The 25,638-nt window shown below is 34.6% G+C and overlaps 1 protein-coding gene across 12 annotated transcripts in view; it reads left to right on the top strand.

Moving 5' to 3' along the window:
- The window catches only part of LOC121383439, a 77,651-nt gene that overhangs the window by 13,661 nt on the left and 38,352 nt on the right, over positions 1-25,638 (top strand). For 8 of the 12 annotated variants that reach the window (XM_041513468.1, XM_041513471.1, XM_041513474.1 and 5 more), the window contains exons 2-3: positions 138-755; positions 2,127-2,479. In XM_041513468.1, the coding sequence (XP_041369402.1) occupies positions 143-755; positions 2,127-2,479 (966 nt within the window). In that variant the 5' untranslated portion in view covers positions 138-142. The other 4 variants (XM_041513470.1, XM_041513475.1, XM_041513463.1 and 1 more) reach the window with 4 other exon arrangements.

Genomic DNA, 25,638 nt, shown 5'->3' with positions numbered 1-25,638 from the left:
TGCTAGTGAAATATTTTCTATTTCAGCACTCCTGAATAAGCATGTATGAAATGTATTCAAGTTTATAAGAGTACTTAAATGCACACATACTCTTTAGATGTATCCATTCATAGAACTTTGTATTTTGTCTCCCACAGTAACCATGGAGAAGCAGTATTCAGTGAGGTTCTTCACATCTTTGCTGGAGGCAGTTCAGAAGTTATGTCGAGAATATTTAGACTTCGACCAGTGTGTGGACGTCAGCGGCTACCTCGCCTTGGAAATCGACAACTACAAGAAGGAGAGATTTGTGATCAGCGAGCTGCTACAAAGTACTGGTGATGTTATGAGTGAAAGTTACTGTACCAAGGCGTTCAAAACACAGCGGAGATACGTTTCGAACAGGACTGACGATAGCAGTGTTCTTAAAGAAAGGAACTCAAACTTCAATAGTAGGCTAGCAGATGAACAAAGGGCAGCAAGTTTGAGCCTGTCCTCATCTAAACATGTCATTTCACCGAGAAACAGTTTTAATCATGGTAAGAATGTTTCATCCCATACGGTTGTGCGTGCAGACCAGTCCTATCATTCTGACCAAAGTGCCATGTCAGGGAATTACTATCATCCATCTACGAGCAGCAGTTCAGACTGGACCCCAGCGACAGACTCTTTACAAAGTTTAAATCCTGCAGACAGTGGAGGGACGAGTAGTCTCAGTAAGAAACGCAGTATATCGTCCAGTGTAGACTCGCCCAGTGCCAAGACTCTCAAAACAGGTAAACTTCACTACACTATCCTGATTGATGGTCTGATTATCATTAATCAAGTGGGGGCGGGATTTAGCTCAGTCGGTTGACTGCTCGCTTGAGGTGCTTGCGTCGCATGATCGAACCACCTCGGTGAATCCATTCAACTGACTATTTTTTTCTCTCATATCAACCAGTGCACCACAACTGGTCAAAAGCTGTGGTATGTGCTTTCCTGTCTGTTGGAAAGTGCATATAAAAGATCCCTTGCTGCATAAGGAAAAATGTAGCAGAATTCCTCTGATGACTATGTCAGAATTACCAAATGTTTGACATCAAATAGCTGATGATTAATTAATCAATGTGCTCTAGTGGTGTCGTTAAACAATTTGACCAATATTAATACATATATATATTGAGAGAGAAAGTGGTGTCATTAAACAAAAACTTTAACATAAATGAAGTTTGTCCAGCAGCACTCACTTAAACCATTTGACCAATATGAGAGAAAGAATTACGGGAATACTTGGTATTGTTGACCAAATTGATTATACTGTCAGCAGCAAGGGATCTTTCATATGCACCATCCAATAAACAGGATAGCACATGTCATACCACAGCCTTTGATGTACCTGTCATAGTGCACTGGCTGGAGTGAGAAATTCCAGAAAAATATCAGTATTTTGCTTGATAACATTGTCATTATTATTTTAAAAACGTTCATGGGAAATGTCTTTAAAAAGTTATGTCATGTCATGGAATTTTGTTGATAAAGTGTTGGAACCAAGTACAATACAGAGTTATTCTCCACTTATTTTGTGACCAGAACAAATGAACAACCCATTAGTTGAAATATTTTTCGTGCTGGGGTGTCGTTAAATATTCATTAATTCAATGAAAAATATTGTGGCCATACAACTTTGACACAAAAATATGGGAGATAACTCATGAATGTCTAATGCATTCTGCAATTATTGCTTCACACATAAACTGACAAAATTGCTCTATGGATGCCTGATACCAGTGAATGCATCCAAGATGTTCAGAATAGTCTGTAACCAATGGGTTATTTAATTTCTTTGCACAGAAATATTAATTGTTAAACTTAAAGGAACACTGCTATACCATAAGGTTGCTTTGTGGAACAATTGTAAAAGTTGCAATAATTAACTTGGCCTCAATTCGTGGATCAGAGCCCTGATTATCATTGGTTGGTGCCAGCTGATGATCGATTAAAAACTTCATCCAATTATTCCCAACACTAAAGTTCACTCCTTCAAATCAGTGTAGCAAGAGAAACAAGGTAACAAAAATTAAAGCTGGGTAAAAGAAAAATTAAAACACTATTTGGGTTTGGTTTGCCATATGTCTAAATCTGATTTTCATCTTACTACATTTCAGAAAGCATTTCCATGCCGCACAGCTTGTCGAGTCAGTATTCCAACCAAGACCCGGGTGGGCTATCCCACAACCAAACCGATGGTGACACTGCCTCTGACACTGCGACGACACATGGTTCATTAACAGACATTGTTCACTTGCCCCCTGATCCCGTGGAGGTGAAGGAGGAACTCGATGACTGTGTGCTCATAGACAGTGCCGACGAAGCCGATGACAGAGACCTTCAGAATGTCCTCAGTGCCGATGATTCTAGCAGCTCAATGTACGACAGTTCCGGTTTGCCACTCTCCTTTCCATCCCCGGGTGAAGGAATGCCCGGTATGTCTGATCAGCCTGGGTCGAGTCAACAGAAGGTAGGTGGCCTTTTCTTCTAACAGTCCGAGATCATTTCTTAGTCAGTTGTCATTAAAATGTTTAAATTGTTTTACTTAAATTATATTACTGGAATTTGGTAACAAAATATTAGGATTTGAACAGAGTGTTTAATTCGGAACCATTACAAATGTATGCAGAACACACAGCTTTAGATCTTACTGATCTATAATGGGAACTTTTGTCTTTTCTGAGCACAGGAAGGTCGTTTTAGTTCAGTATTGTCGTTAACAGCTGCTGTAACATTAGATTGCATCAAAGTCGAGGTGATAAACAAAATACATTATGTGCCCAAAATAAGTACAAACATGCTGACGTCAAAATATTTCACCTGAAAACCACTGAAATGTAAAGTTTAATTACATTAAAATAACTTGAAAAGCATTTCCAGCAGCTGTTAATGACAGTACTAAACTAAAAAGAGTTAAGAAAAGACGCAAGTCCTCCTCGTGCCCAAATTAGTGAGATCTAAAGCCCTTATATAATTTTACCCATTATACCATGTGGCAAAAACCATGACTATTAACAGTAACCTTTAGACGTACTGGATTAATTTTTGACAAAAACCACGTCGAGTGGGTACAAGTTTATAATTTTTACTCACATATTGTCACTTAAATGTTTTATTAATACATAAAATAAAGTTCATATTTTCGTGGATTTTTCAAATTTTTATGAAATTTTAGATTGGTTAATGTTGATTAAAATTAGGCAAAAAAGTCACGTTTACTTATGGCCATTTGTGGCCAGCTGTCCAGTATTTATGTCCATTATTCCCAATAACAGTGTTTTTCTGACCAGAAGTTTTTTTTAAAACGAACTACGATTCATATCCCAGTATTTCATTATTTTTGTTTTTGGTAAAATTATCAAATTTATTATCAAATTAGCTGTCACAATCAGCTATCGATCCCTGAAAAGTCAAGCAAAAATACTTGCCAAAAACCACTTTTTCAACTCATCCAAGATATTTTCTGTGTGGTTTCAGATATACAACTTATATTAAATAAACACAATGGCACTAGATTATTCGTCCAGTGTTTAGTTTAGAATTTTTAATTTTGGGGTCTATTAATAGACATGTATGGAAAACTCCATTTCTGTGCGAAGGCATTGTAGCAACAGTTCATAAAATAAGCATGTGTACATGCATGCTGCATAATATCCATGGTCAAAAAACTATTTTAAATATGCATTTTAAAACATGATACTGCATTGAACTGCTTCAACACTAGTGCAAGGCACTATTAAGTGAATATCTTTCTATGTTCAGTTTGGACACAGAACTTATTATTGCCAGGCTTATAAGTGAGCTATGACACTAAACATGTCTGTTATATGATTTTGGTTTGTGAAATCTGATTAGGTCAAAAATATTACATTGACTTACATGTAGATGTCTCACTACTACTAGCAACTCTGTGTCTTACAGGACTCAAACTTAAAAATTAGTCACCCAATGAGCATTAAAACAAATATATTGCCATGGGTAAAATGACTTACCGGCAGCAATTTTGAGCCTACCAAGAGCAATGTTTTTGAAACGTGATTTTTGCAGCTAATAAACATGCTGAAAGGGTATTTTTGCTTTATCTAGAGACTAGAGATATTTCAAATGTACAAATGTCAAATACTGGCAGATAATGTACACCAGGTGTGTACAATTTGCTGTTACTGAAGAGTTTTCCCATCGGTAGTACTTTTTATTCAGCGGCACTAAAGTGCAATCAGTGATGCTCCTGGCCCACAGCAGTGTATATTTGACAGCGATTGCCATCAGTGCCTTTGTTAATTTCGAGCCCTGGACTAACATTGCTTTCGGCTGAAAAAAAAGCCATTTCTCTAGCTAGATGAGATCCTGTGGGTGTAATGTCCATTTATCTCAATTGTTCTGCTACATAAAAACATAAAGCACACACATTCCGAAATTGATATTAGTTCTGTCCAATGTGTAAATCTATACCATGTATCAGGGCTCGAAATGGCCTGTGGCCAAGGTAACCAAATGCGACCAATGTCCTGTTTCGGCGACTTAAATATTAAAAAATAATGGCGTTAGTCGCCAAAATAATATTATTTGGGCGATCTTCTTCAGAGCTATAACATATGAGCCACTATTAATATTTGTATCTCATATACTGATTCCACATTAAAATTTTGTTCATGGTTCGTTTACCTTAATTTGCCAACATCCATTATTAATTTTTGGGTCACCATATTTTTTGGCAAGTTTTGAGCCCTGTGTATGTAATTTGTATTCCACTTGAAATATTCAGAAATATAATTATATGATTTCCAAATTACATATTAGTTTGACAACCGACTAAGAATGATCTCACTATGTGCACATAGCAAAGTAAACCCATGGATACTATATTTTGTAACTTGCCTTCACGACATTCACATGTATACATGTTTACCTAAACTCACAAATGCCGAGTTTAAACTTACAACACTGACATGTATCGTGGACTAATCAACAGCCATGCACATCAATAGTTGCTCATGTCACATTTTTTTTAAAGCCCATAAGCATGCTTGAACCAATGACGTCAGATTTATCAACAGATGAAGAAATAATATTTCCTGGTCTGTTAATAGGACTACATGTACATGTTTGTTCAAACTGAACAACCTTTCATAAAGTTGATACATTTCATTTTTCATCATTCCAAAATTTCAGTGTTTTCCAATACCAAATACATGGGGACAGAGACAGAAATTATTGAACTTATAAGAAGCAGTGACTGCACAACTATTCATTAATATATACATACATACACATGTACTTGTATTGTAGGAGGCAAAAATGGGATTTACATGTATTTGAACATTTGCTTTGGTATATGAATTTGGCAGCATATAACTGCATATATGTATATTAATAACAAATAGTGTGTTATATATACAGCATTGAACCAACAAGTTTTAAAATTATTTTATTTATTTTATTGCTTTTCAGTTATATGTTTATTTTACTAAATTGTTTGTCCTTATGTGCACCACTATTGATTACTCTAGGATACATTCATGTACATGTTTACATTTATCCTCCAAGCACTCTAAGTTCCAGCAGATTATGTACAGTTTTTAATTTTATACACCCAGAAATTCAGTATTGTAAGCTCCATGATGACATGTTCATATTTGTATGTTCATGAATATTATTACTACTTGCACCATAAACACTCAGATATATATTTTAACTGCCCAGCGCAAGACTTAGAACTGTGTTAATGTGGCACCATAAAAACTATTTGAATTCTAACTTAGGCTACTGCATGTATACAGTGATACACCTTCACAACGCTATAAAATACAGAACTTTAATGATGATTTCCACGAGCCGAGACGAAATATTGAATAGCCATGACCATGCATATATATATGCATGCATGCATGCATGCATACATACATACATACATACATACATACATATATGTACATGTAGATGTATATTATAAAAAATACTCACAAAATTTAATCTAAAGGTTATTCCATTATTATAACATAAATATTATTACCCTATATGTATATTATATATATACAACAATGTACTTAACGTACATATATATTTTTGAATTACATGTACATATATATATATATATATTCAATGGGTTTACTTTGTTTTTGCACCTTTTGTTTACAATGTATGTGATTTTGTTTTAATAATACATATATACAGTATAATCTCGTTGGGTTGACGTCGGAAGGGTCGCATACACCACAGCACTTGAACCAAAAACGAAGTCCCGAGTTAAACTTACAAAATATTTACCTAATGGTTCGGTTGAACTACCCATTGAGTCAAACACTTTTTCGAGTACCGATGGGGTTCGAGCCAATGGGATTCAACTGTATATATTCATATATATATATATATATATATATATTTATTTAATTAAATTTAACACTGCCAGTATTTAAAGTACACATGTATTTATTGTAATTTGATATGCATGTGCTACATACATTGGATGTATACTCAACAATAAAAGAAAAGTATACATGTATGTAATGGTACTTATATTTATTTTATCAACCTGACAAGTTCCATGGATAACATTTTGTGAAAAGATAAATTTATGCTATACATATGTACCTCACAGTGATAATCAACAGCACTACCCCAAGAAACCAAAATCACTGACCTCAAGTTGCAACAACTCGCAAAATGTTAGATGTCCTTGTAACTTCGTAGGACATGAGTCCATTGCGGGTGTCAATTCATTCAGGCTTGACAATGTTGTCTCATGGACTGGGTCAACTTGTTCACCAACAGAACAGGAACGTTGGGTCCATCCTCTACAAGGGCCTGCTGCAGCTGGTGAATGTAAGATTTGAAGATGTCTTCCAAGTTCATGCCATACAGTAGGTGTTGTTTGGTCTGAGGTTTGATGACACTGCTGGCCAAGACAACACATCCTTGTGGTCAGTTCACTCAGGCAATGTGCAGATCTTGCATTAACCGTGTTAAACTGTCATATATGCGGGTATTGTGCAAGATAAGGAAAAATAACTCCTGCCTGGATGTCACAAGAATGTTGTCATTTGGTTAAAGTTTTGTTTTGTTTAATAAAACCACTAGAGCATATTGATTTATTAATCATCAGCTGTTGGATACCAGACATGTGATAGTCTCAGAGAGGAAACTTGCTACATTTTTCGATTAGTAGCCAGGGATCTTTTATATGTACTATCCCATACCACAACCTTTGATATACCAGCCATGGTGCACTGGCTGAAAAGAGAAATAGCCCATCACCAATGGGGATTGATCCCAAACCAACTGTGCATCAAGCGAGTGCTTTTCCACTGGGCTACGTCCTGCCCCGCTATACGTGGTGGGTGGTTGAAGCAGGTTTTGGGGGTTGTGGGTTAGACAAACTGCTATGAGGATGGTAATTGGTGCATCCAGTGACATTTAGTTATTTGACAAATCTGTGCAGTCGGTCTGGCAATGTCAAATGTAAAAAAAAAAAAAAATGTCACTGCATGATACTGATGCCTCTATGGAGCATTTCAACTGCTCTCTAATGGCCATTTGGGGTTGAGCATGGCATGGTCAGAAGGAATGTTATTTGTTGTTTTTTAAATAGTATTGGACCTGTTTGAGGAAAAAACTGGGCCCATATATGTGTATGAGCAGAAAACCATTTTCAGCATACGAAAATCATGCATTTGCCCTATCCGTAAGTCCAAGGTGACCAGCAACATTCCGACAGCATACACATAGTTTATGTTGTAACAGGGTATACATATATGTGCAGATAGATATTCTACAGTGAATAGGTACAACAATACATATATTTATACATGTACATGTAGAAATGCCTTTTTCATTGCATGGTACATGTATGTACTTTCATTTTTGGTTGAGTATACATTACAGAATGTATCCTATGTCTGTACATACATACATGTATGTGTAGTATATATACATGTATGTACAGTATACATGTACATGTGTATATACTGAGCTGTGCTTGTTCTGGGTCCCATTTTACAAAGCTACCAAAAGTTGTGTTAAATCACATTAGGTGCCTAGGGTAGTGACCATAATGTTTTCCTATGACCAACAGCTCATTTTACCAAGTAATTCCAACAGCTGAAAATAACTGTTAATTACATGTGCATGTACAATCAATGGCAGGGGTCCAGCTAGTTCCACTTTGTAGGGAAAAATTACTTCTTCCTCTGTATTTAGTATGAGACTGTGTAGTCGTAGTTATATAGGCATATATATCTGTCACATGGTTTTGTGGCACCAGAGTGTCAGTGTAAAGACTAATAATTGACGCTTAATTATTATGTAGTTCACACATAGCTTTCTTAAGTTCTTTGGGCCATTGATTGGTGACCATTTAAAAAGCAAGTGGCGTCTGCTAATTTTGCGAGGTGACTTTGATTTCACTTCAACTTGAAGGACAATAAAAGGCCATCTCAGGCTGTTCGCTTATATGGTCACGTAGGGTCTCCAAAAGTTCTGTATCTGTTTTGAATTCTTTTATTATGATCGTAAATTAATGCTAAATAATGAAAATAGGGAGATACAGTAAACACTGAAGCTGCTGGTGCCAGCCAGTATGTTTGAGATATTGTTACATTCGAGATAATTAAACATACATATTAATATTTTGTGGAGAAAAAGATAACAATAACCACCACATTTAGTTCCATTAAAAAGAGTGGTCGTTTCCGTTATGTTTATTTTGTTGGAATCAAGCTCGATTTATCTTACTGTTATGTTACAAGTACAGTGTTAAAGGATGACAACTCCTACAGTTGAAGTATACTGATAGATACATGTAAGGGAACACTTGATATTGTAGATCAAATTTAATTATGTTCTAGTGTAGTAACGTCTGTATATAATAAAACTTTGTTTTGTTTAACAACACCACTAGAGCACATTGATTTATTAATAATCGGCTATTGCATGTTAAACATTTGCTAATTTTGACATATAGTCTAGAGGAAACCTACATTTTTCCATTAGTAGCAATCGATCTTTTATATTCATCATTCCACAGACAGGATAGCACATACCACAGCCTTTGATATACCATTTGTGGTGCACTGGCTTGAATGAGAAATAGCCCAATAGGCCCACCGACTTATCGATCCTAGACCAACCATTCATCAAGTGGGCGCTTTACCACTGGACTATGTCCAGCCTCTTATATAAGACAAAGACATACAGCATGTAAAGTATTTGAGAATAACTGATTCCTGAATCAACTATTGATTTCTCAATCATGTAAATACATGTACATGTGAAGAGTTCATTTACAAAACATGATAAACTCCCATGTCCAAAGTATGAACTTAGCAGTGAAGGTATTCTGTTAGTAGTACATCTCAGCATCAAAATGAACTCTTCATGTGTAGTGTGATGCCTGTATGCAGAGGTTTAATGAGAATTGCTGTGCTCATTTACACTCGAACAAATTTTGTTATAGCTAATTCTCAGATATGTAGATATTTCCTTGAAAATTATTTGAAAGAGGTTAATTTAAAGAAAATTTACTAGCCAAGTCTAAATGTTGTAGCCACTTTGTATGAAAATTAGCAATTGGCTAATTAGGCAATAGACATGGTGAGCCCAGAATTGCTTTCCTTTTGGAATCCAGCGAAGTAGTGTGATGATATTTTTTAAAACTCTATGTTGTGAACTTATTATTTCTGGGAGAAGAATAACATCATAATGGATATTCTCTTCTTCCAACTGTAGAAAACATTGTATCTAATTTAACCCTTCCGTGATGTGAGGCACACAATGCACTGTTAATTTAATTATGTTGTGGATGTGACGCCATTAGTTTGACATCAAGAAAAGGCTCGGTCTGTGATGTCATTCCAGCACAGACACAAAAAGGTTAATTAATAGTATGCTTTGCTGTGTGAAATTAATAGTGGGGAGACACTGTGAGCTGCTGTTTGCCAAATCATCAAATACAAACAAGTTGAATTTCAAAACTGTATTACATAATAAATTTGCCCGTAATTTGGCAAGTTATATCATGTTTAATGATTGTTTATTATGTTGAATTTCGTATAACTCAACTACCTAGCCTAGATATATTTGCAACTAAAATTGCCATTTTTTAAGAGTATATGTCTGTGCATGTCATCATTAGGTACTCATGTCTAATTAACAGATATTGCTATTATTGCAGTAATAAAATTACATGTATACATATAGATCTGATGAGCTTTGTATAGAGGAATGTCCTCGTAACTCTCCATGCCTGAAAAATAAAGGAGACGATGCCAGCTAGGGTTGAGTCCCATTGTTTTTCAGGAATGGAGAGTTACGAGGATATTCCCCAACTTCAATACACCACTAAATAATAACTTTATGTCAATATATGTTAGTATGGAGTTTAACACTAGCAATTTTGATGAGTTAATTAAGTAGAATTTCATTTCTTCATGACTGAAAAAATAATGAAGCGTTGAGACAATACTATGGCTTTACAGGTGTACTTTAAAAGTCATTAATGTATTTCATGTTCAGGCCTAGCTCTGGTCCTGACCATATTCACCACTGGGCTATGTCCTGTTCCCTTACATGTATGTATATATATATTCAGATACTAAATGTTCTACCAGTATTTTATCAAAAGGTTAAAACATGTATATTTAATATACTTGTTATGCACATTTACATACATGTAGAATTGACTTGAGGACAGTGCATTTTTGTTTTTCTTTCTTTTGAACATGCAAATTATTAAATACTGTGGCTGTATACCTAATGGCAGATAAAAGGAATAAAAAAGTCTTAATCCCTCCCATGAACACTTGGCTTTTATGTTTTTATATTAATGTGGCCAAACACTACAAAGTCGACTGGATCACCACAGTGGACAGTGATGCAGGCTAACCTGTAATGTTCTATCCTACACCTCTATCTATGTGTACAGGTGCTTGTAAATGTATATATATGTAGTTACCGGTAGTCAGAATTCTTGTTTTGAAAACCCAAAGCAGGTGAAGATGAAGATCAGTGAATGAAGCCGGTACACGTTAAAAGTGAAAACGTAGTTACTTGCAGGAATAAGAGCTGTGGGTAAAACCTTGCTGACAGTCACCAAGAACCCTGATTATGTATACAGTTTGTGTTTGTAACTTGAAGACTTTAAACTTGTCTACCTGAGAGAATCATCATATCAACAAACAGTAATTGCTGTTAGTGCACATAAAATGTACATACATATACATGTACATGTATTAAAATTGGGGGTGGATAATTTTTCCCATGCTTCCACTATAGTGATGTTCCAATGATAGATTATATGTATAATAGAAATTTGATCGGTTTGGCTCTACTGATGTGATGATCAATTATAAAAATCCATAATCGATTGTGTAGTAAAATGTTAACTGCAACTGTTCGTCCAGTTTAGATGATGGAACTTATCTAAATATGTTGGGTTTGGAGTTTGCTTTCATCTAACTTAGCCATTTGTATGGTCTACATCCTTGTGAGGAAGGCAGTAGGTGCATGGTCCGTCTTCTGTTCACATAATTTTAACCAGTTGTTTGATAGAAAGTTGATTGATTGGTAATTATCAATGATGATATTCCGACCAATTCCCAACACTAGTTTCCATCAGAAAACTGTTCAAGGTGGCCTATTACCAAAGAGCTTTTTCCAAGACGGTCGAAAAACGAGCAGAACACACTTGTTTCTTGTTTGTGCTGTATGTACCCTGCCAGGACATCACTCAGCATATACAACGTACATTGTAATAATGCTCCAGTATTTCTGATTGGTATTTCTGATTCTGCATCAGTTGTTGTGATTGCATAGTTATTTTGTAATGGACATCCAGTGTTTGTAATTGGTTGTTTTATAGGATTTTGTATGACCTATAGCTAGTACATGTACATGGAAACTGGAAGTTTTAATCTTTATTTTTATTATTATTATTAATTTATTTTTTTGGCATGCATGTGGATGTTCAGTTGTGATCCAGAAAGCCAAAAATGTATTGTGGAATAAAAGATGAATACGAAAATATGTTGGTCAAAAGTTGGGAGTACCAGTTCATGTACTTCAAGAATATTGGAGTGTAGTTTACTTGTACGTATAGTTTTGAGGAGATTAAGGGGAAAAAGACAGTTCTTGTTTTTATTATCACTCAGGCCGAAAAAAAAAAAAATTACTTGTTTCATATTAAATGCTGGAAAAATATAGGGTAGGTAGGTAGGAAAAACATTTTATTTTTAAAATAATTTTATTTATGGATATTAAATAAAGGTGTTGACTACCAGTATCCAAAATAACCTCTGCATGTATAGAAATGCATTATGCAACCAACAATACCATTCATCACAGTGTCTTCCCTAGAAATGAAGTACGGCATGGTAAAGTGGCGTTTTGGGGGCATATTTTATGTGCAGTTTTAAATATAAGGTTTTTTTTTTTCCATTATACAATTTTCAAAAGGACAAAAACCTTATGGCCATTTTATTTTCTATATCTATTTCATAACTTAATTAAAAAAAGGAAATATGTACTACTGTCCACATAGGTGTGTTTAAAGGCTTCTTTTTACATGGGCAACTTATAAATTTATAAAAGGCAAGGCATTTTAATTTTTAGGGCAACATGGTGCTAACCTATCTGTGGGAGAGTACATACAAAAGACCCCTTGCTGTTTAATAATAGGCAGTAGGTTTACTCTCATACTAACACTTAACTCCTGTACTGGTCCAGGACAGACTTGGTTGAACCTTAATTGGATAGAAACCAGTAAATAAGTTATAACAATTTCTTTTAATGAAAACTGAAAGAAGGGTTCTATATTTATCTGTCCAACAATAACATTTAAAAAAAATGTTATGAATATTATCTTTCCTAGTGTATCTAAGACATGGTAGACCTACCAATTTTATAATTTACAATGTTAGTTTTATTCTGTATGCATCCAGTATTAAAGTACACACTTGGTTTGAAGCAATCAATTGGTCCAATGAATAGAAATGCAGTACAAGTGCTCAGGATGCTCAAACGAATGTTGAAAAGTAAGGTTTGTTTTATTTAACGACGCCACTAGAGCACATGCTCAGGTTCGCTATTATCAATGTAATCACAGTTACACGCCCCTAAGTAGGCAAGGTTGGCAACATGTCAATAAACATTTAACCCATCGCCAGCGTAGATATTTAATTTACACAAGCAATTTGGTGTGTCAAACGTAATAGATATATGTACAGATAGAAACTTGGAGATATATGTGAGTTGAAGCTTACACTGCACATTTTTTTATTATGTGGATTCCATTCACAGAGTCAGAAATGTTGAACAGAATTAAGTCAACATTGTTTTTATTTATCCTCTTTACAGATGCCTTTAAATGCTCCAAATGATAATGCTGCTCTTAGTATTGGTATACTTGAGATTACATGCATATTATTACTAAAGGTGAACTTAAGGTATTTGAACACATTCTAAATTTCCAACTGTGGATCTTACTGCACAAAGCAGCTGAATGACAGTCATTTAATAAAACCAAGTCCACTAGTTGAGGAAAAGATTTGTTTTAAATCCCATGATCTGCATCATTATATATGTAATAGCTCAGAAGCAGGGCATCATGGATCAAAGCAAGTCTGTTTACAACAGTCTTCGCTTAACAGTTCTGGTGTATACATTTTACATGTGCATGGCTTTGGAATGTGTATATGCATCTAAAGCCTTAAGAATAGTATCAGATTTGTTTTTGAAACACCACTTAGAGCACATTGATTTCTTAATCATTGGCTTTTAATATAATAATAATAATAATAATAATAAATTCTTTATTTAGTGAGGGTAACACAGTTAGCAAAAGCTAATCTTCCCTGAGGCCCTCAGGTACAAACAATACAGAATTACAATGCATACATTTATGAACAAATAGAAAATATGTTTATGGCAATAAACATATGTGTGGCTGCATGACAAAAGGTGCCACATGGTCAAAAAAAAAAGAAGGTGTTTTTGAAGGAATAAGATAAAGCACATTCTACAGAGCATAATTCTGTTTTAATTATGAAAATCTGATGAAAACTTTCCGAAATATTGAACTTTTTGTACAGACAATTATGATTTTTTTCAAAGGACCATCTTTGAGAAAATGAAGTCCGAAGTTTTACACAAAAAACCTGATTCAAACATAAGTCAATAGTTCTCCAGCTTCGAACATACAGTAAGTTCTCACATACCAGGTTGTAACACGGCCAGAGTAATGAGCCCGATGACCACCTCGATTTCAGTAAATAGATTCGTTTGATTCGAAATCCGATTCCGACTCACTCTGATCCCTAATTACAAAGTAGTCCATAATAATGTCTTGTAACACATCGTCAGAAGCAATGTTTCTCATACTGGCATTGATGTTTAACAGCGAAATCAACTGGCGAGCCACCTCAGCTTCCTTTGTTATTACACATGCTGGTCTCACGGGCGCCGCCATTTTCTCAATTGATACCGCGAATCGAGCAGGCACTTGTTTTTTTACATGCTCGTCTCGATTTAGCTCGATTTAAATACGTTTCACGTCTCGCATTACAACATATACAGTCTTAGTACTACTTCAAATGCATTTTTACTTCATAAATTGAACAGACGATCGCACGTTTTTCTTATTTCGTAGTTTGGGAAAAAGTAATTGTTGAATTTTGCCACGGAAATTGTCTCAATGCGCATTACTCCTACATGACAAATATATCTGCGCACTTGCTATATTTAGAAAGTAGAGTTCACGACCTTTCCAGTGGCATGCAATACTTGGCGTTGAAAAGTCCAAGTTTTATAATAAACTCGGCCAAATAAGTGATTAATTCTTGCGTAATTAAAGACAATTAGAATTTGACAGGTTGTACACAATCACCAAATAACATGTTTTATTGTTTTATTTTAGGAAAAACTATGTATTAGTATGAAAGTTAAGTTGTTTTAAAAACTGTTTGTGCTAAAAACGAAAAAAAAAAATAATTCATGTATTTTATTGTAATTGGCTGTTACGCGATATTACAATGCGTGACATCCGGCACCTTTTGTCGTGCAGCCACACATATGTACAAATGATATTATTTTAGAAAATATTTCTTGAGTCTATATTTAAAAACAGCAGTATTTGGCGATGATCGGATAGCTTTAGGCAATTTATTCCAAAGTACTGGTCCAGAGTAACTGAAAGCATGTTTAAATAGGTTTTGGAATTAATAGATTTCTATCCTCTACATTTCGAAGGTTGTAGGGATTGTTTTCTCCAACATATATTAATAAGTTTGAAAGATAGTTTGGGGCTTCATTGTATAGACATTTATAAATTTGTAAACATTTGTGATAGTGGATTGTGTTTCCATTGTCATCCATTTTAACTGTTTAAATAGTGGGGCAGATGGAGTAATAGGATTTACATCTAATATCATCCTTGCAGCTCTCTTTTGCAGTTTTAGTAAACGTTCTAATCCATCCTGATTAGTTTCCCCAAATTACACAGCAGTAATCGATGAATGGTAAAATATACCCATTGTAGAAAAGTTTTCTTGCATCTAAATTTAAATACCTAATGATTTTTGATAACAGATACAGACGTTTAGAGATCAGGGAACACACATGTTTAACCTGATTTGTCCATTTTAAATTATTATCAACTTTAATTCCTAAAAGTTTTTCGCATTCAGTGTGTTGCAGACGTTCTGAATTTATTATAAGAGAAATATCATTTTGGATTGTAACTTTTTGTCTTGTTCCTATAGTCATATATTTGGTCTTTTTTGTGTTTATGAACATTTTATTATAGGAACACCATTTTTCTACACTATTCAGATCTTGCTGTAGTTTATCTTGAATTTGAGTAACAGTTTTCCCTGACATGAACATTGTTGAATCATCTGCATACATACTTGTGGTACAATGTTCAATGTATAGTGGAAGATCATTTATGTACAGTATTGGATGACAAACGTTTGATAATTCTGACTTGGCAGCAGCAAGGGTTCAATATTATAGACAAAAAAACAACAAAACAAACCGTCATGTGCTAGTCTAGTCATGTGAGAGAATAACCAAAAGTCATGAATTACAGTCCTCTTTATGTGAGTGAGTGACTGATTTCAATTGATATGCTGGTAAAGATTAGAGAAATAGTGTAATATGTGACTTTTTCTTTAGATCAGAAGTGGAAATGATTAAGAAAGAACACTTGGCACATATTGGGATTTAAAATTTTTTTAAAAATCAATTATGCTTCCTATTAAAAAAAATTAAAATCCCCCAAACAACATGAAAAACAAGAAGTTTAGGCAATATTAACAAAATGTATCATATACATTTCTTGTGTGTATTGAAGTATTGCTGCATTTCAGGTCTGCATTAGTATACCCTTTATCTTACAATTGAAATTTTACCATAGATATATGCTCTGTATAGGTACATTTAAGCATAATTTTAGAAAATGATCTGAATATAAGATGGTTGTGCCAGCTTTTTTTTTATCCTTGAGATAAAATAACCCCTACAATATATGGTTGTAGAATTGGATCATGTGGCAGGAGTCCCTGTAATGACAATGTTTATTTTGATTCCTATAGCGGATGGGCCTGCTACAATTTTCATTTGACATGAGCTTAGTTTAAAAGTTTAAATTCAGTTTTATTCTGTGGGCATACAAAAATAATGACTCCTGCCATGATACCCATGTGGTTGGTTATGGAATAGCCCTAAGCTGTATTGGTCTAGGTATTTGAGACATGTTGGCCATTACTGCCATTTTGCAACCTACAGGTAATTAATTACCAGGCTTTCTGCCAGAAAATAATTTGAAGATATGTATAATAAAGGCAAAACGGACCATAGGTGCCCCTACTAGGTGGTTTGAGTTTGAAATCTTTGGAAACCCAATACTTCATTCCGTGTGTTGTGACAAATTTTAAACAGCTGTTCTCTTACTATAATCTTTCTAAAAATTATAAAAATGTATTCATTTATTTCCAAGATTTTAGGGTACATAATTTTACCCTTCTTGCCCTCAGGCAGAAAACATGCTTACAATAAAAGTATCCAGACATTCATACTTTAATAATAGTTGTTTTTTTCGTACATATATATAACTTGTGAATATCCATGGATATAATTTAAAATTACATGACAGTGTATGTTACATAAAATCAGCATTGTTCATAAGCTGCATCAGTATGCATTTAAGCCTATGCCTATTCCTTGACACTTGTTGGAATTAAGGCATAACATTTTTTATGTTTACACATGTATGTATATTTTGTCATATTAAAAATGTAAGACAGTTTACCAAATACTGTGTACCACAAAATGAAGCATATTCTACAAATCCCTCTTTGTATTGTTGATTGCATGTTTTTTGTTTTATGTTGATTTTTTTGTTGCTGTGTAAATAGTGAGTTTGTTGAATTTAAATGTTTGCTTATTTCAGCAAGCTCTGCGTATGGCGCAGGAGTACATGAAAGCAAACCGACCTCAAGTTTTGAAAAACTACACATCAGAAAACCTTAATTCAGCTGTAGACTCTGTTATGTCTGGGGCTATGACTATTAAAGAAGCATCAAATGTCTATAAAATTCCTAAGGCAACACTCTATTCCAAGCTTCCACGAGCCAACAAGGAGCATGTGTCAGTATTGACTTTTGCAGAGGAGAAGGCATTGGTTGCCTTGGCCGTAGAGAAATGCAAGGAATGCAATATCTTAAGCAAAGGGCAGTTTCTGCAGGATGTTAAAAAGGTACTGGATGCAGCAGAAAGGAAAGGTAGCTGTGCATATCCTGGAGCCAGAAGACCCAAGCGATTTAAAGACAATCTTCCTGATTACAGCTGGTTAGCTAATTTCTGCAAGAGAAATCCAGAGATTATGCAATGTTTTCCAAAATAATAATAATAATATTCTTCGTAATTCGACAATTGTGATTAACTTTACCTGTATGATTGAGACCGATGATATAAGATAAATTCAAGACATTTACAATTGTTTTCCATCATCATTATTTCATGTGCTGACTTATGTGCTTATCCATTATATCTGTATGGATTGAGTGAATGATCTATGGAGAAATCAGATTTTGTTGGTGCAGATTGTGATGTGATCTCGATGTAGTCTATATATAAGGGAGATTTATGTGCCTCTATATCATCACCAGTTAGAGTCGGTTTGGATTCATTTATAATATTAATACCTGAAAAGGCAGTTCTGTGATATCATAATATGTTGCTTGACCTAAAGATAATGTTACACGAGTGCTACAGTTATGAATACATTCTATCTGTATGACAGGTGATGGCACAACTCTACATCACCATTTTCATATCATGTGACCTTTCATTCTGAACATTCATTCCATTACCACAGGCTGCAATGTGTTGGTTTTATTATGTGCTCATATTTTGTACTGCTATAAAACCATTTATTGAATTTTTGTATTGAGAATTGTTTCTTTAAAATAAATTTGTATGCACAGATATAACTGATATAATTATTTCTGATAAAAAAAAGTTTGTTTTGTTTTACAACACCCCTAGAATATATTGATATATTAATAATTGGCTATTGGATGTCAAACATTTGGTAATATCGAAAGGAAACCCACTATATTTTTCCATTAGTAGCATGGGATCTTTTATATGCACCATCCCACAGACATAATAGCACATACTACATGTATGTATGACCTTTGATATACCAGTCATGGTGCACTGACTGGAATGAGAAATAGCCCAATGGGTCCACAGACAGGGATTGATCCTAGACTGACCATGCATTAAGCAAGTGGTTTACTACTGGGCTACATCCCTCCCTTATTGCTGATAAAGGGTATAGAATAATCACACATGTATAAAGATGTTTTTATTGTGTACATTGCTCAGTTTATTACATATCATGGCTCAGTATGCAACATACACTGTATGTGGTCTGCATATAGCAAGAGAAAAAAAGAAGAGTAGATATCAGTAATTGTCATAAAATAAAAAAAACCCCAAAAAACCCTCTGATCTCCCCTCCCCCACCAGAAACAAACAAACACACACACACACACACACACACACACACACACACACAAAACAATCCCATGCAAAAAAAAACCCCAGATCAATCAGTTGTGATATTTCTGTGGATTTGTACATTTTTAATGACAAACAAAATTAGTGATTGACACTACGTGATGAAATACAAATGTGGCTATAATAAGATTTTCCGTTTGAGTTTTTAACTTTCAGAATACTATAATACTGGGATACAGTCTGGGTATAAAATTACCTTGTTTTTCATAATTGCATGGTCCACACTATTATAATAGTTTATTAATTTACATATTGGATATATGGCTGTATGGTTACAGGTTTTTTTCTAATTTTAATATACCTAATATCTTCCTGATAGTAATAATATGTGCGTACTGACTTACACCTGTTAATTTCAGCCACTGCAGTCTTACCACTAATTAGTGGAAGCAGATTTTGGAAGCACAACCATTTTTAGTAAAAACTTACACAGATATTAGATTGCTCCATGTTGTACGAGACTCAGAAGTAAAGTACACTGTACTTTATACAGGATGGTATTTAGGTAAGTGTCTTTCAAGTATTTTATTCTTCAGGAATCTCTTATTTCTTTTAATACCCAAATTATTGAAAATATATCATCATTTAGCAACAGTTTGATTGTGCACTAGCAAGACTTTATTGTATGTACTTTATTTTTACAGTGTGTGCCAATGAATCCAATTTTAATGATGAGAACAAATATGAAATGCTCATATAGTTCTGAAAGCTTGGCGGAAGCCATTCAAGCTGTCATGGAGAAACGGATGAGTGCCAGAGCTGCTTCAGAATTCTACCATATTCCACGTGCAACCATATACGACAAACTGCCACGACCCTCCAAACAACAAGCAAAAACATCTTTTCTCACCCAGGAAGAGGAAGAGGGGTTAGCTGACTTCATTGTCCATAGTTATGAACGAGGATGCCCTCTGACAAAGATTGAAGTTTTGAAGAAAGTGGAAAAGATATGTCATTCCAAATCACCTGATGGATTAAGTTGTCCTGTGATGGGTCAGAATGTGTCTCAGCAAGGCAGGCCAAAAGGGCCTGATTATTTCTGGCTTACAAACTTTTGTAAACGACACCCCAGAGTTAATGGTTTATTCTTATCTAATAATTATTTTGCTAAGTAGTTGAAAAAAAACATTGACAGTATTCTGAAGAATCATGGTGTTGTTCTATTTTTACTGTTTTTATTTTTATGTTTATAGTAAGTGTGCATATTTCATTTAAAAACACCAATTAAAACAGTGTATCTGCAGTTTGTTTGTTAATGTTTTCTTTGTTGAGTTGCTTATTGATGATGTTAAGTCATCATGAAGGTAGAATTTAGTTCAGTGGTATAATGTCAGCTTCAAATGCAACAGCTCTGTGGTTTGCTCCTCATCAATGGAACAATCCTTCATGTCTCTGTGGTATATGAGAGATCATGGTATTTGCTTCAAAAAGTGTATAGATGGGAGACTGTTCAACCAAGGCTAGAAATTGACAGGAGACAGGCAGCAATTGCAGCTAAAAAAATGCACAGTATGCTGTCTGACTATAGTTTTACAAGCAGCTTTTCCTTTTAATCTTATATTTGACATGCAGGTCTATTTAGGAATTTTGAGACTAATTTCTAGAACTGCTTCTCATTTTTTAGCATTTGGTTTCAACATAACATTTTAAAAGCAAAGATTGCTTCCTACTTCACACAATGAAATCCCAGCCTTAGCACTACTGACTTTGCAATTCACTGGCAGGTGAAGCACAATATCGGGTTTAATTCTGAGGTGTTTGGGATCAGAAATGAAGGTTAATCATGTAAAGAGCATTAATGAACATCAGACTAGATAGGCACATATTAAAAAAAGTACTCAACCCCTACAATCAGCAATGACGTGAAGATTGCCATGGGGTTCTTAAATCTCTGCAGCACTTTTTATTTGCTTTAGACTATAATATTTTATTTGAATTTTTTTCAACAAAATGTTTATTGCCGTGTACATTTTTCTTAATTGCATGGGTTGAGTTCTATACATGTCCTAGATAAATTGGGTGTCATATACATGTATACTATTAAAGAGTAGTATATTATTGCATGCATTGAATTATTATTGCGGCTGCAGTTCAAAGTGGTGTACATGTATGTGTTTCTTATAAAGAATATTGACTTAATGGTTTCCATGTTGATCTCAAGATTTACAATTGCTGGTCACAAGTGAAATGGAGGACAGTCATCACTTTTTTTGACTAAATGTTCATTTAGGTGAGCAGAGAACTTTACAATGTTGGGAATATATTGTTTGTACCTCTCTTGTACTGGTACATGTATCTTAACCTGGAATATATTGTTTGTACCTCTCTTGTACTGGTACATGTATCTTAACCTGAGTTTGCTTTACCTCGATCTGTGTGTATATGTGTGAATGCATTCACATGGGCATTGCCTTTTTGTCTCACCTTTGTAATATTGTACCAAGATGTTAAAATCATAAGAATATGCTGTCTGTCTTCTGTAGTGTGATACACAGTTTACATATCTGATTTTCATCTATCTGCATTTTCAATATAACTGCTTAATAAAGAACCCTCGTAAAACAGTTTTGCTGGAATATAGCTTCTTCAAGTAATTAAAGGTGTCCTCTTTTACAGGATGCTGCAAGGCCATTTTCCATCATTCCTCGAACACGATTAAGCAACAGGGACTCTGACTTCACAGAGGCTATAAATGAAGTTTTGTCCAAGAGGATGACAATTGTTCAAGCAGCAGAAACATTTAACATTCCCTGCCATGCCCTGTCAGCCAAGCTACCACTAATACGGCCAAGACGAACAAATAATATTTTAACAGAGGCTGAAGACAATGCTCTTGCTGATCTGATGTTGACCAGAAACGAGGCTGGGAATCCTATGACTAGAACAGAGGCATTGGCAGAGGTCAAAGACATCATAGAGAAGAATCCCAGAGAAAAGGTTTTAAAAAAAATGCCAGGATTTCATTGGCTAAGGAACTTTTTGAGACGGCACCCAGACATAACACTTCTATGAATTCATTGGCTTTGGAATTGTTGAAGGATGTACCCTATTGTATATGTTTACTTTACTTTGAAGTTGCCAGTTCATATTGCCTTAGTATGCACATGTACAGGCTGTTCCTGGTCATGACTGACATGTCAAATCTTAAGTTTATTCATTGAAACCAATTGGATTGACAACTTAGTCCATCTTTGCTAGTACTAGTTCCATGTTCTGAATGCAGAATAACCCAACAGTATTAATACATGTCTAATATGGTCTAAAACGTTAATATTGTCGATTTGAAGAGAATCCCCCCCCCCCCCCCCCCCCCCCCCCCCCCCAATAAAACAACAACAACAAAAACAAAACAAAACAAAACACAAAAAAACAAACAAACAAACAAACAAACAAACAAACAAAAACAACCAACAAAAACAACAACAACAACAACAACAAAAAAACATCATTGACTCGTCTAAGATAACATGCAAGTAAAGTTGAGGTACATGTACATTAGGTTACTCTTAAAGGTTGCTAGTATATATATATATATATATATATATATATACTGTTTTATATTATTCTTAAACAAATCAACATGCCTATCCTGAGTCCCAAGTTGATCATTTAAATCACTATAGAGGCTCAATGGTTAGACTACCACTGTATCATTTACGTCTTTAAAATAATTTACCAGTGATAGTATTTACAAAATAAAATGCTGTGTACATTAACGAAAAGAAAATTTCATGTTTACCACCTGTATTTAATGTTCCTCCCTCTCTCTCTGTCTCTGTCTCTGTCTCTGTCTCTGTCTCTATGTCTATGTCTATGTCTATGTCTATGTCTATGTCTATGTCTATGTCTGTTAGCAGTGTAATGCTTTTGCCAGATCTTGAATTTGTGTCATAAGCGTACGAGACCAGGAGAAAATCCAAAAATTATTGCAAAAACAGTAGAAAAATTTGGGGAAATTAGAAGGCCTGAACACTTTTCACTGTATTTTCATTATTCTACCCACAGTATTGTAATAGATGCAAACAATTGTGACGATTGGTTTGCAACCCTATATAGGATATATAGGTGTTTGGCAGTAATGCCAATGTGAATAAATGTTTTGTTTAATTTGGGCAAAAATCAGCCTCTCTCTCCCCCTCCCCCCAAATGGGATATCTTATGCCTATGATTTGTCTGTTGGTAGAATTCTTTGTGAAGTGTAATAAAGACTTGATTACAAATCTAGTTAGATATATTTATTCAAAAGATGGCATGTAATAGCCGTGAACAAAATACTGTAATGAATCTTCATCATATTTGAATTATTGTTAGCTCTGGAAACACTCCAGATCATTAACTGTTGTGCATTCCTGATAATACTTCATGTTGTGATTCAGCATATATTTCAAAACTTTAGAACATGCCAATTAAAATGCCATAGTTCCAAATTTATAAAAGTTTTGTTGGTGTCAGCACGATCTAAAGGGCTTGACAGATTATGCCTAAGGTATTAGCTGGAGATACTGACAAAGTCTGCTCTCTCTTAATCAACATGTGCTGCTGTTTGCAGTTGGAAATGTCAATACTATTAGTGCCATCTAAAGGTCTGTTTACAGGTATATATTTTACGAATTGATTTAGCAATCACACTGAAATGTGTGATCTATAAACAGAAAAAAAAACATGGGAAGAAGATAACAGTTTGTTGTGATATTTCAGTTAATATTTGTTTACTTCCAGACTTTAGCATCATTAATGTTCACCTATTGAATTGTACAGTTACATGCATGGTCATATTTATGTTCATTTGGAGTATTAAAGTGCAATATTTTATGGAAATCTTGTTCATGACATAACTTCTTTTTTTTTCTTGTTCTTTTTAAATCAGCATGTTTGAAAATTATCTCTAGGGAAACTCAGTGGATGAATACTACGCTTCATTACAAGTGTGTCCAAGTGTTTTATGTTGCCCTTTTCCCCCTTTCTCCCAATAAAATTGGAACTATATGCAAAAATATATATTGCCTAATATTTAGTGCTCACTTCTGCAGAAAATATTAATTCACACAATTTTCAAGAAAACCTTTCATTTTCATAAATGTTAAATACAAGAACACACATATACATATAAAAGACAAATTGCTGTATTTGTGCAATGGCTTTTGAGTGTATGGCATATAAAATGTGAAAAAGAATGTAACATTGCATTGTGTGATATATAATGTAAGTGTACAAACGGCAACTGATGTCAATACATCTGTTTCAGACGGAACACTTACAATATACATCTCCTGGCCGGCTGTTCCCTTTTATGAAGCAGTACTCTGAGAAGATGATGGAAAATGCTGTAAGAGCAGTGGTGGAAAAACGATGGACTATTTTCAAGGCCAGTACAGTGTTCCAGGTTCCAAAATCAACCCTGAGACGAAAGGTCCCAATAATGTTAGGGACGTCAAAGGGAGGAAAGGTTCTTTCTAAAGAGGAAGAGGACGATCTTGCTGGTATGATGGCCAGACGTGCTCAGGAGAATAACCCCATGTCACGGCATGAACTTTTCCGAGAGGTCAAGAAGATTATTGATTCAAAACCAAGGCCTAACCACTTCAAGGACAATATGCCAGGCTATGGCTGGCTTATCTTTTTCTTGAAACGTAATCCAACAATTAAGGATTGTCTAAAGTTTGACAAGTGATCTTACAAATATTGTGAAATGTTGAAATGAATTGTTTGGCTACTTATATATCCCTGTTTTCATAGTGGGTATGTTGTGAATGTGTGTACATGCATGCATTAATTCGTTCTTAGTTTCTGTGAACTCACAGAGTACATGATATTGTGAGTTACATGTTGAATTGACAATAAAAATAAAACAATTTCTTAGACAAGTCATGGTGACTGTTATGGTATCTGTACAGTTCCATCAACTGTTCGAACTTTGATGTATTCTACTAGAAAGAATTAAATTAATAAAGTTTGCTTCAAATGTTTAAGTAATCTTGAAATAATGATCCCTGACATAAACAACCTTGTTTTAGTTCTACATTAATACAGTAATGTTTGCCATTGGTTGGCAGAGGTAGTACTGTCTGTGTTACGTGAAGATTCTGAATGTTCTGCTGTAGTAAATATTCATTTCCAGGAATTGTATACACCTTGCTTTTATTTTTTAATGTTTATGAGTGACAATAAGCTTATTATAAGCCCCGAAAATACTCGTTTTGTACTGCTTCTTGTCTGATATCAGCTTGTCAGTGTTTTTGTCTGTTAATGGAAATGTAATGTACAATACCCTAATACTAATCATGCCAGTCCAGAAAAATGTCTGCCATGGAAAATGACTCGACTGTCCATGTGTTTTAGAACCTATTAGTTGATTCTTACTGGTGGTTTGCACTTTAATGCATTTTGGATTGATAGAATGAAATAAACGTCTTTACACTTGTCTTTAGTTGTTGTTGAATAACTTGGTGCAAATGTACATGGGATCAGAATGTGCAAGGTTTTTTTTTTTTTTTTTTTTTTTTTTTTTTTTTTTTTGCTAGTGTAAAACATGGCAATTTCTGCCCAGCTTCA

Source organism: Gigantopelta aegis, chromosome 10 (genome assembly GCF_016097555.1).
Source record: "Gigantopelta aegis isolate Gae_Host chromosome 10, Gae_host_genome, whole genome shotgun sequence".
Taxonomy (NCBI): Eukaryota; Metazoa; Mollusca; class Gastropoda; order Neomphalida; family Peltospiridae; genus Gigantopelta; species Gigantopelta aegis.
The sequence above is the reverse complement of the archived record's forward strand: the minus strand, read 5'-3'. Positions and strand labels throughout refer to the sequence as shown.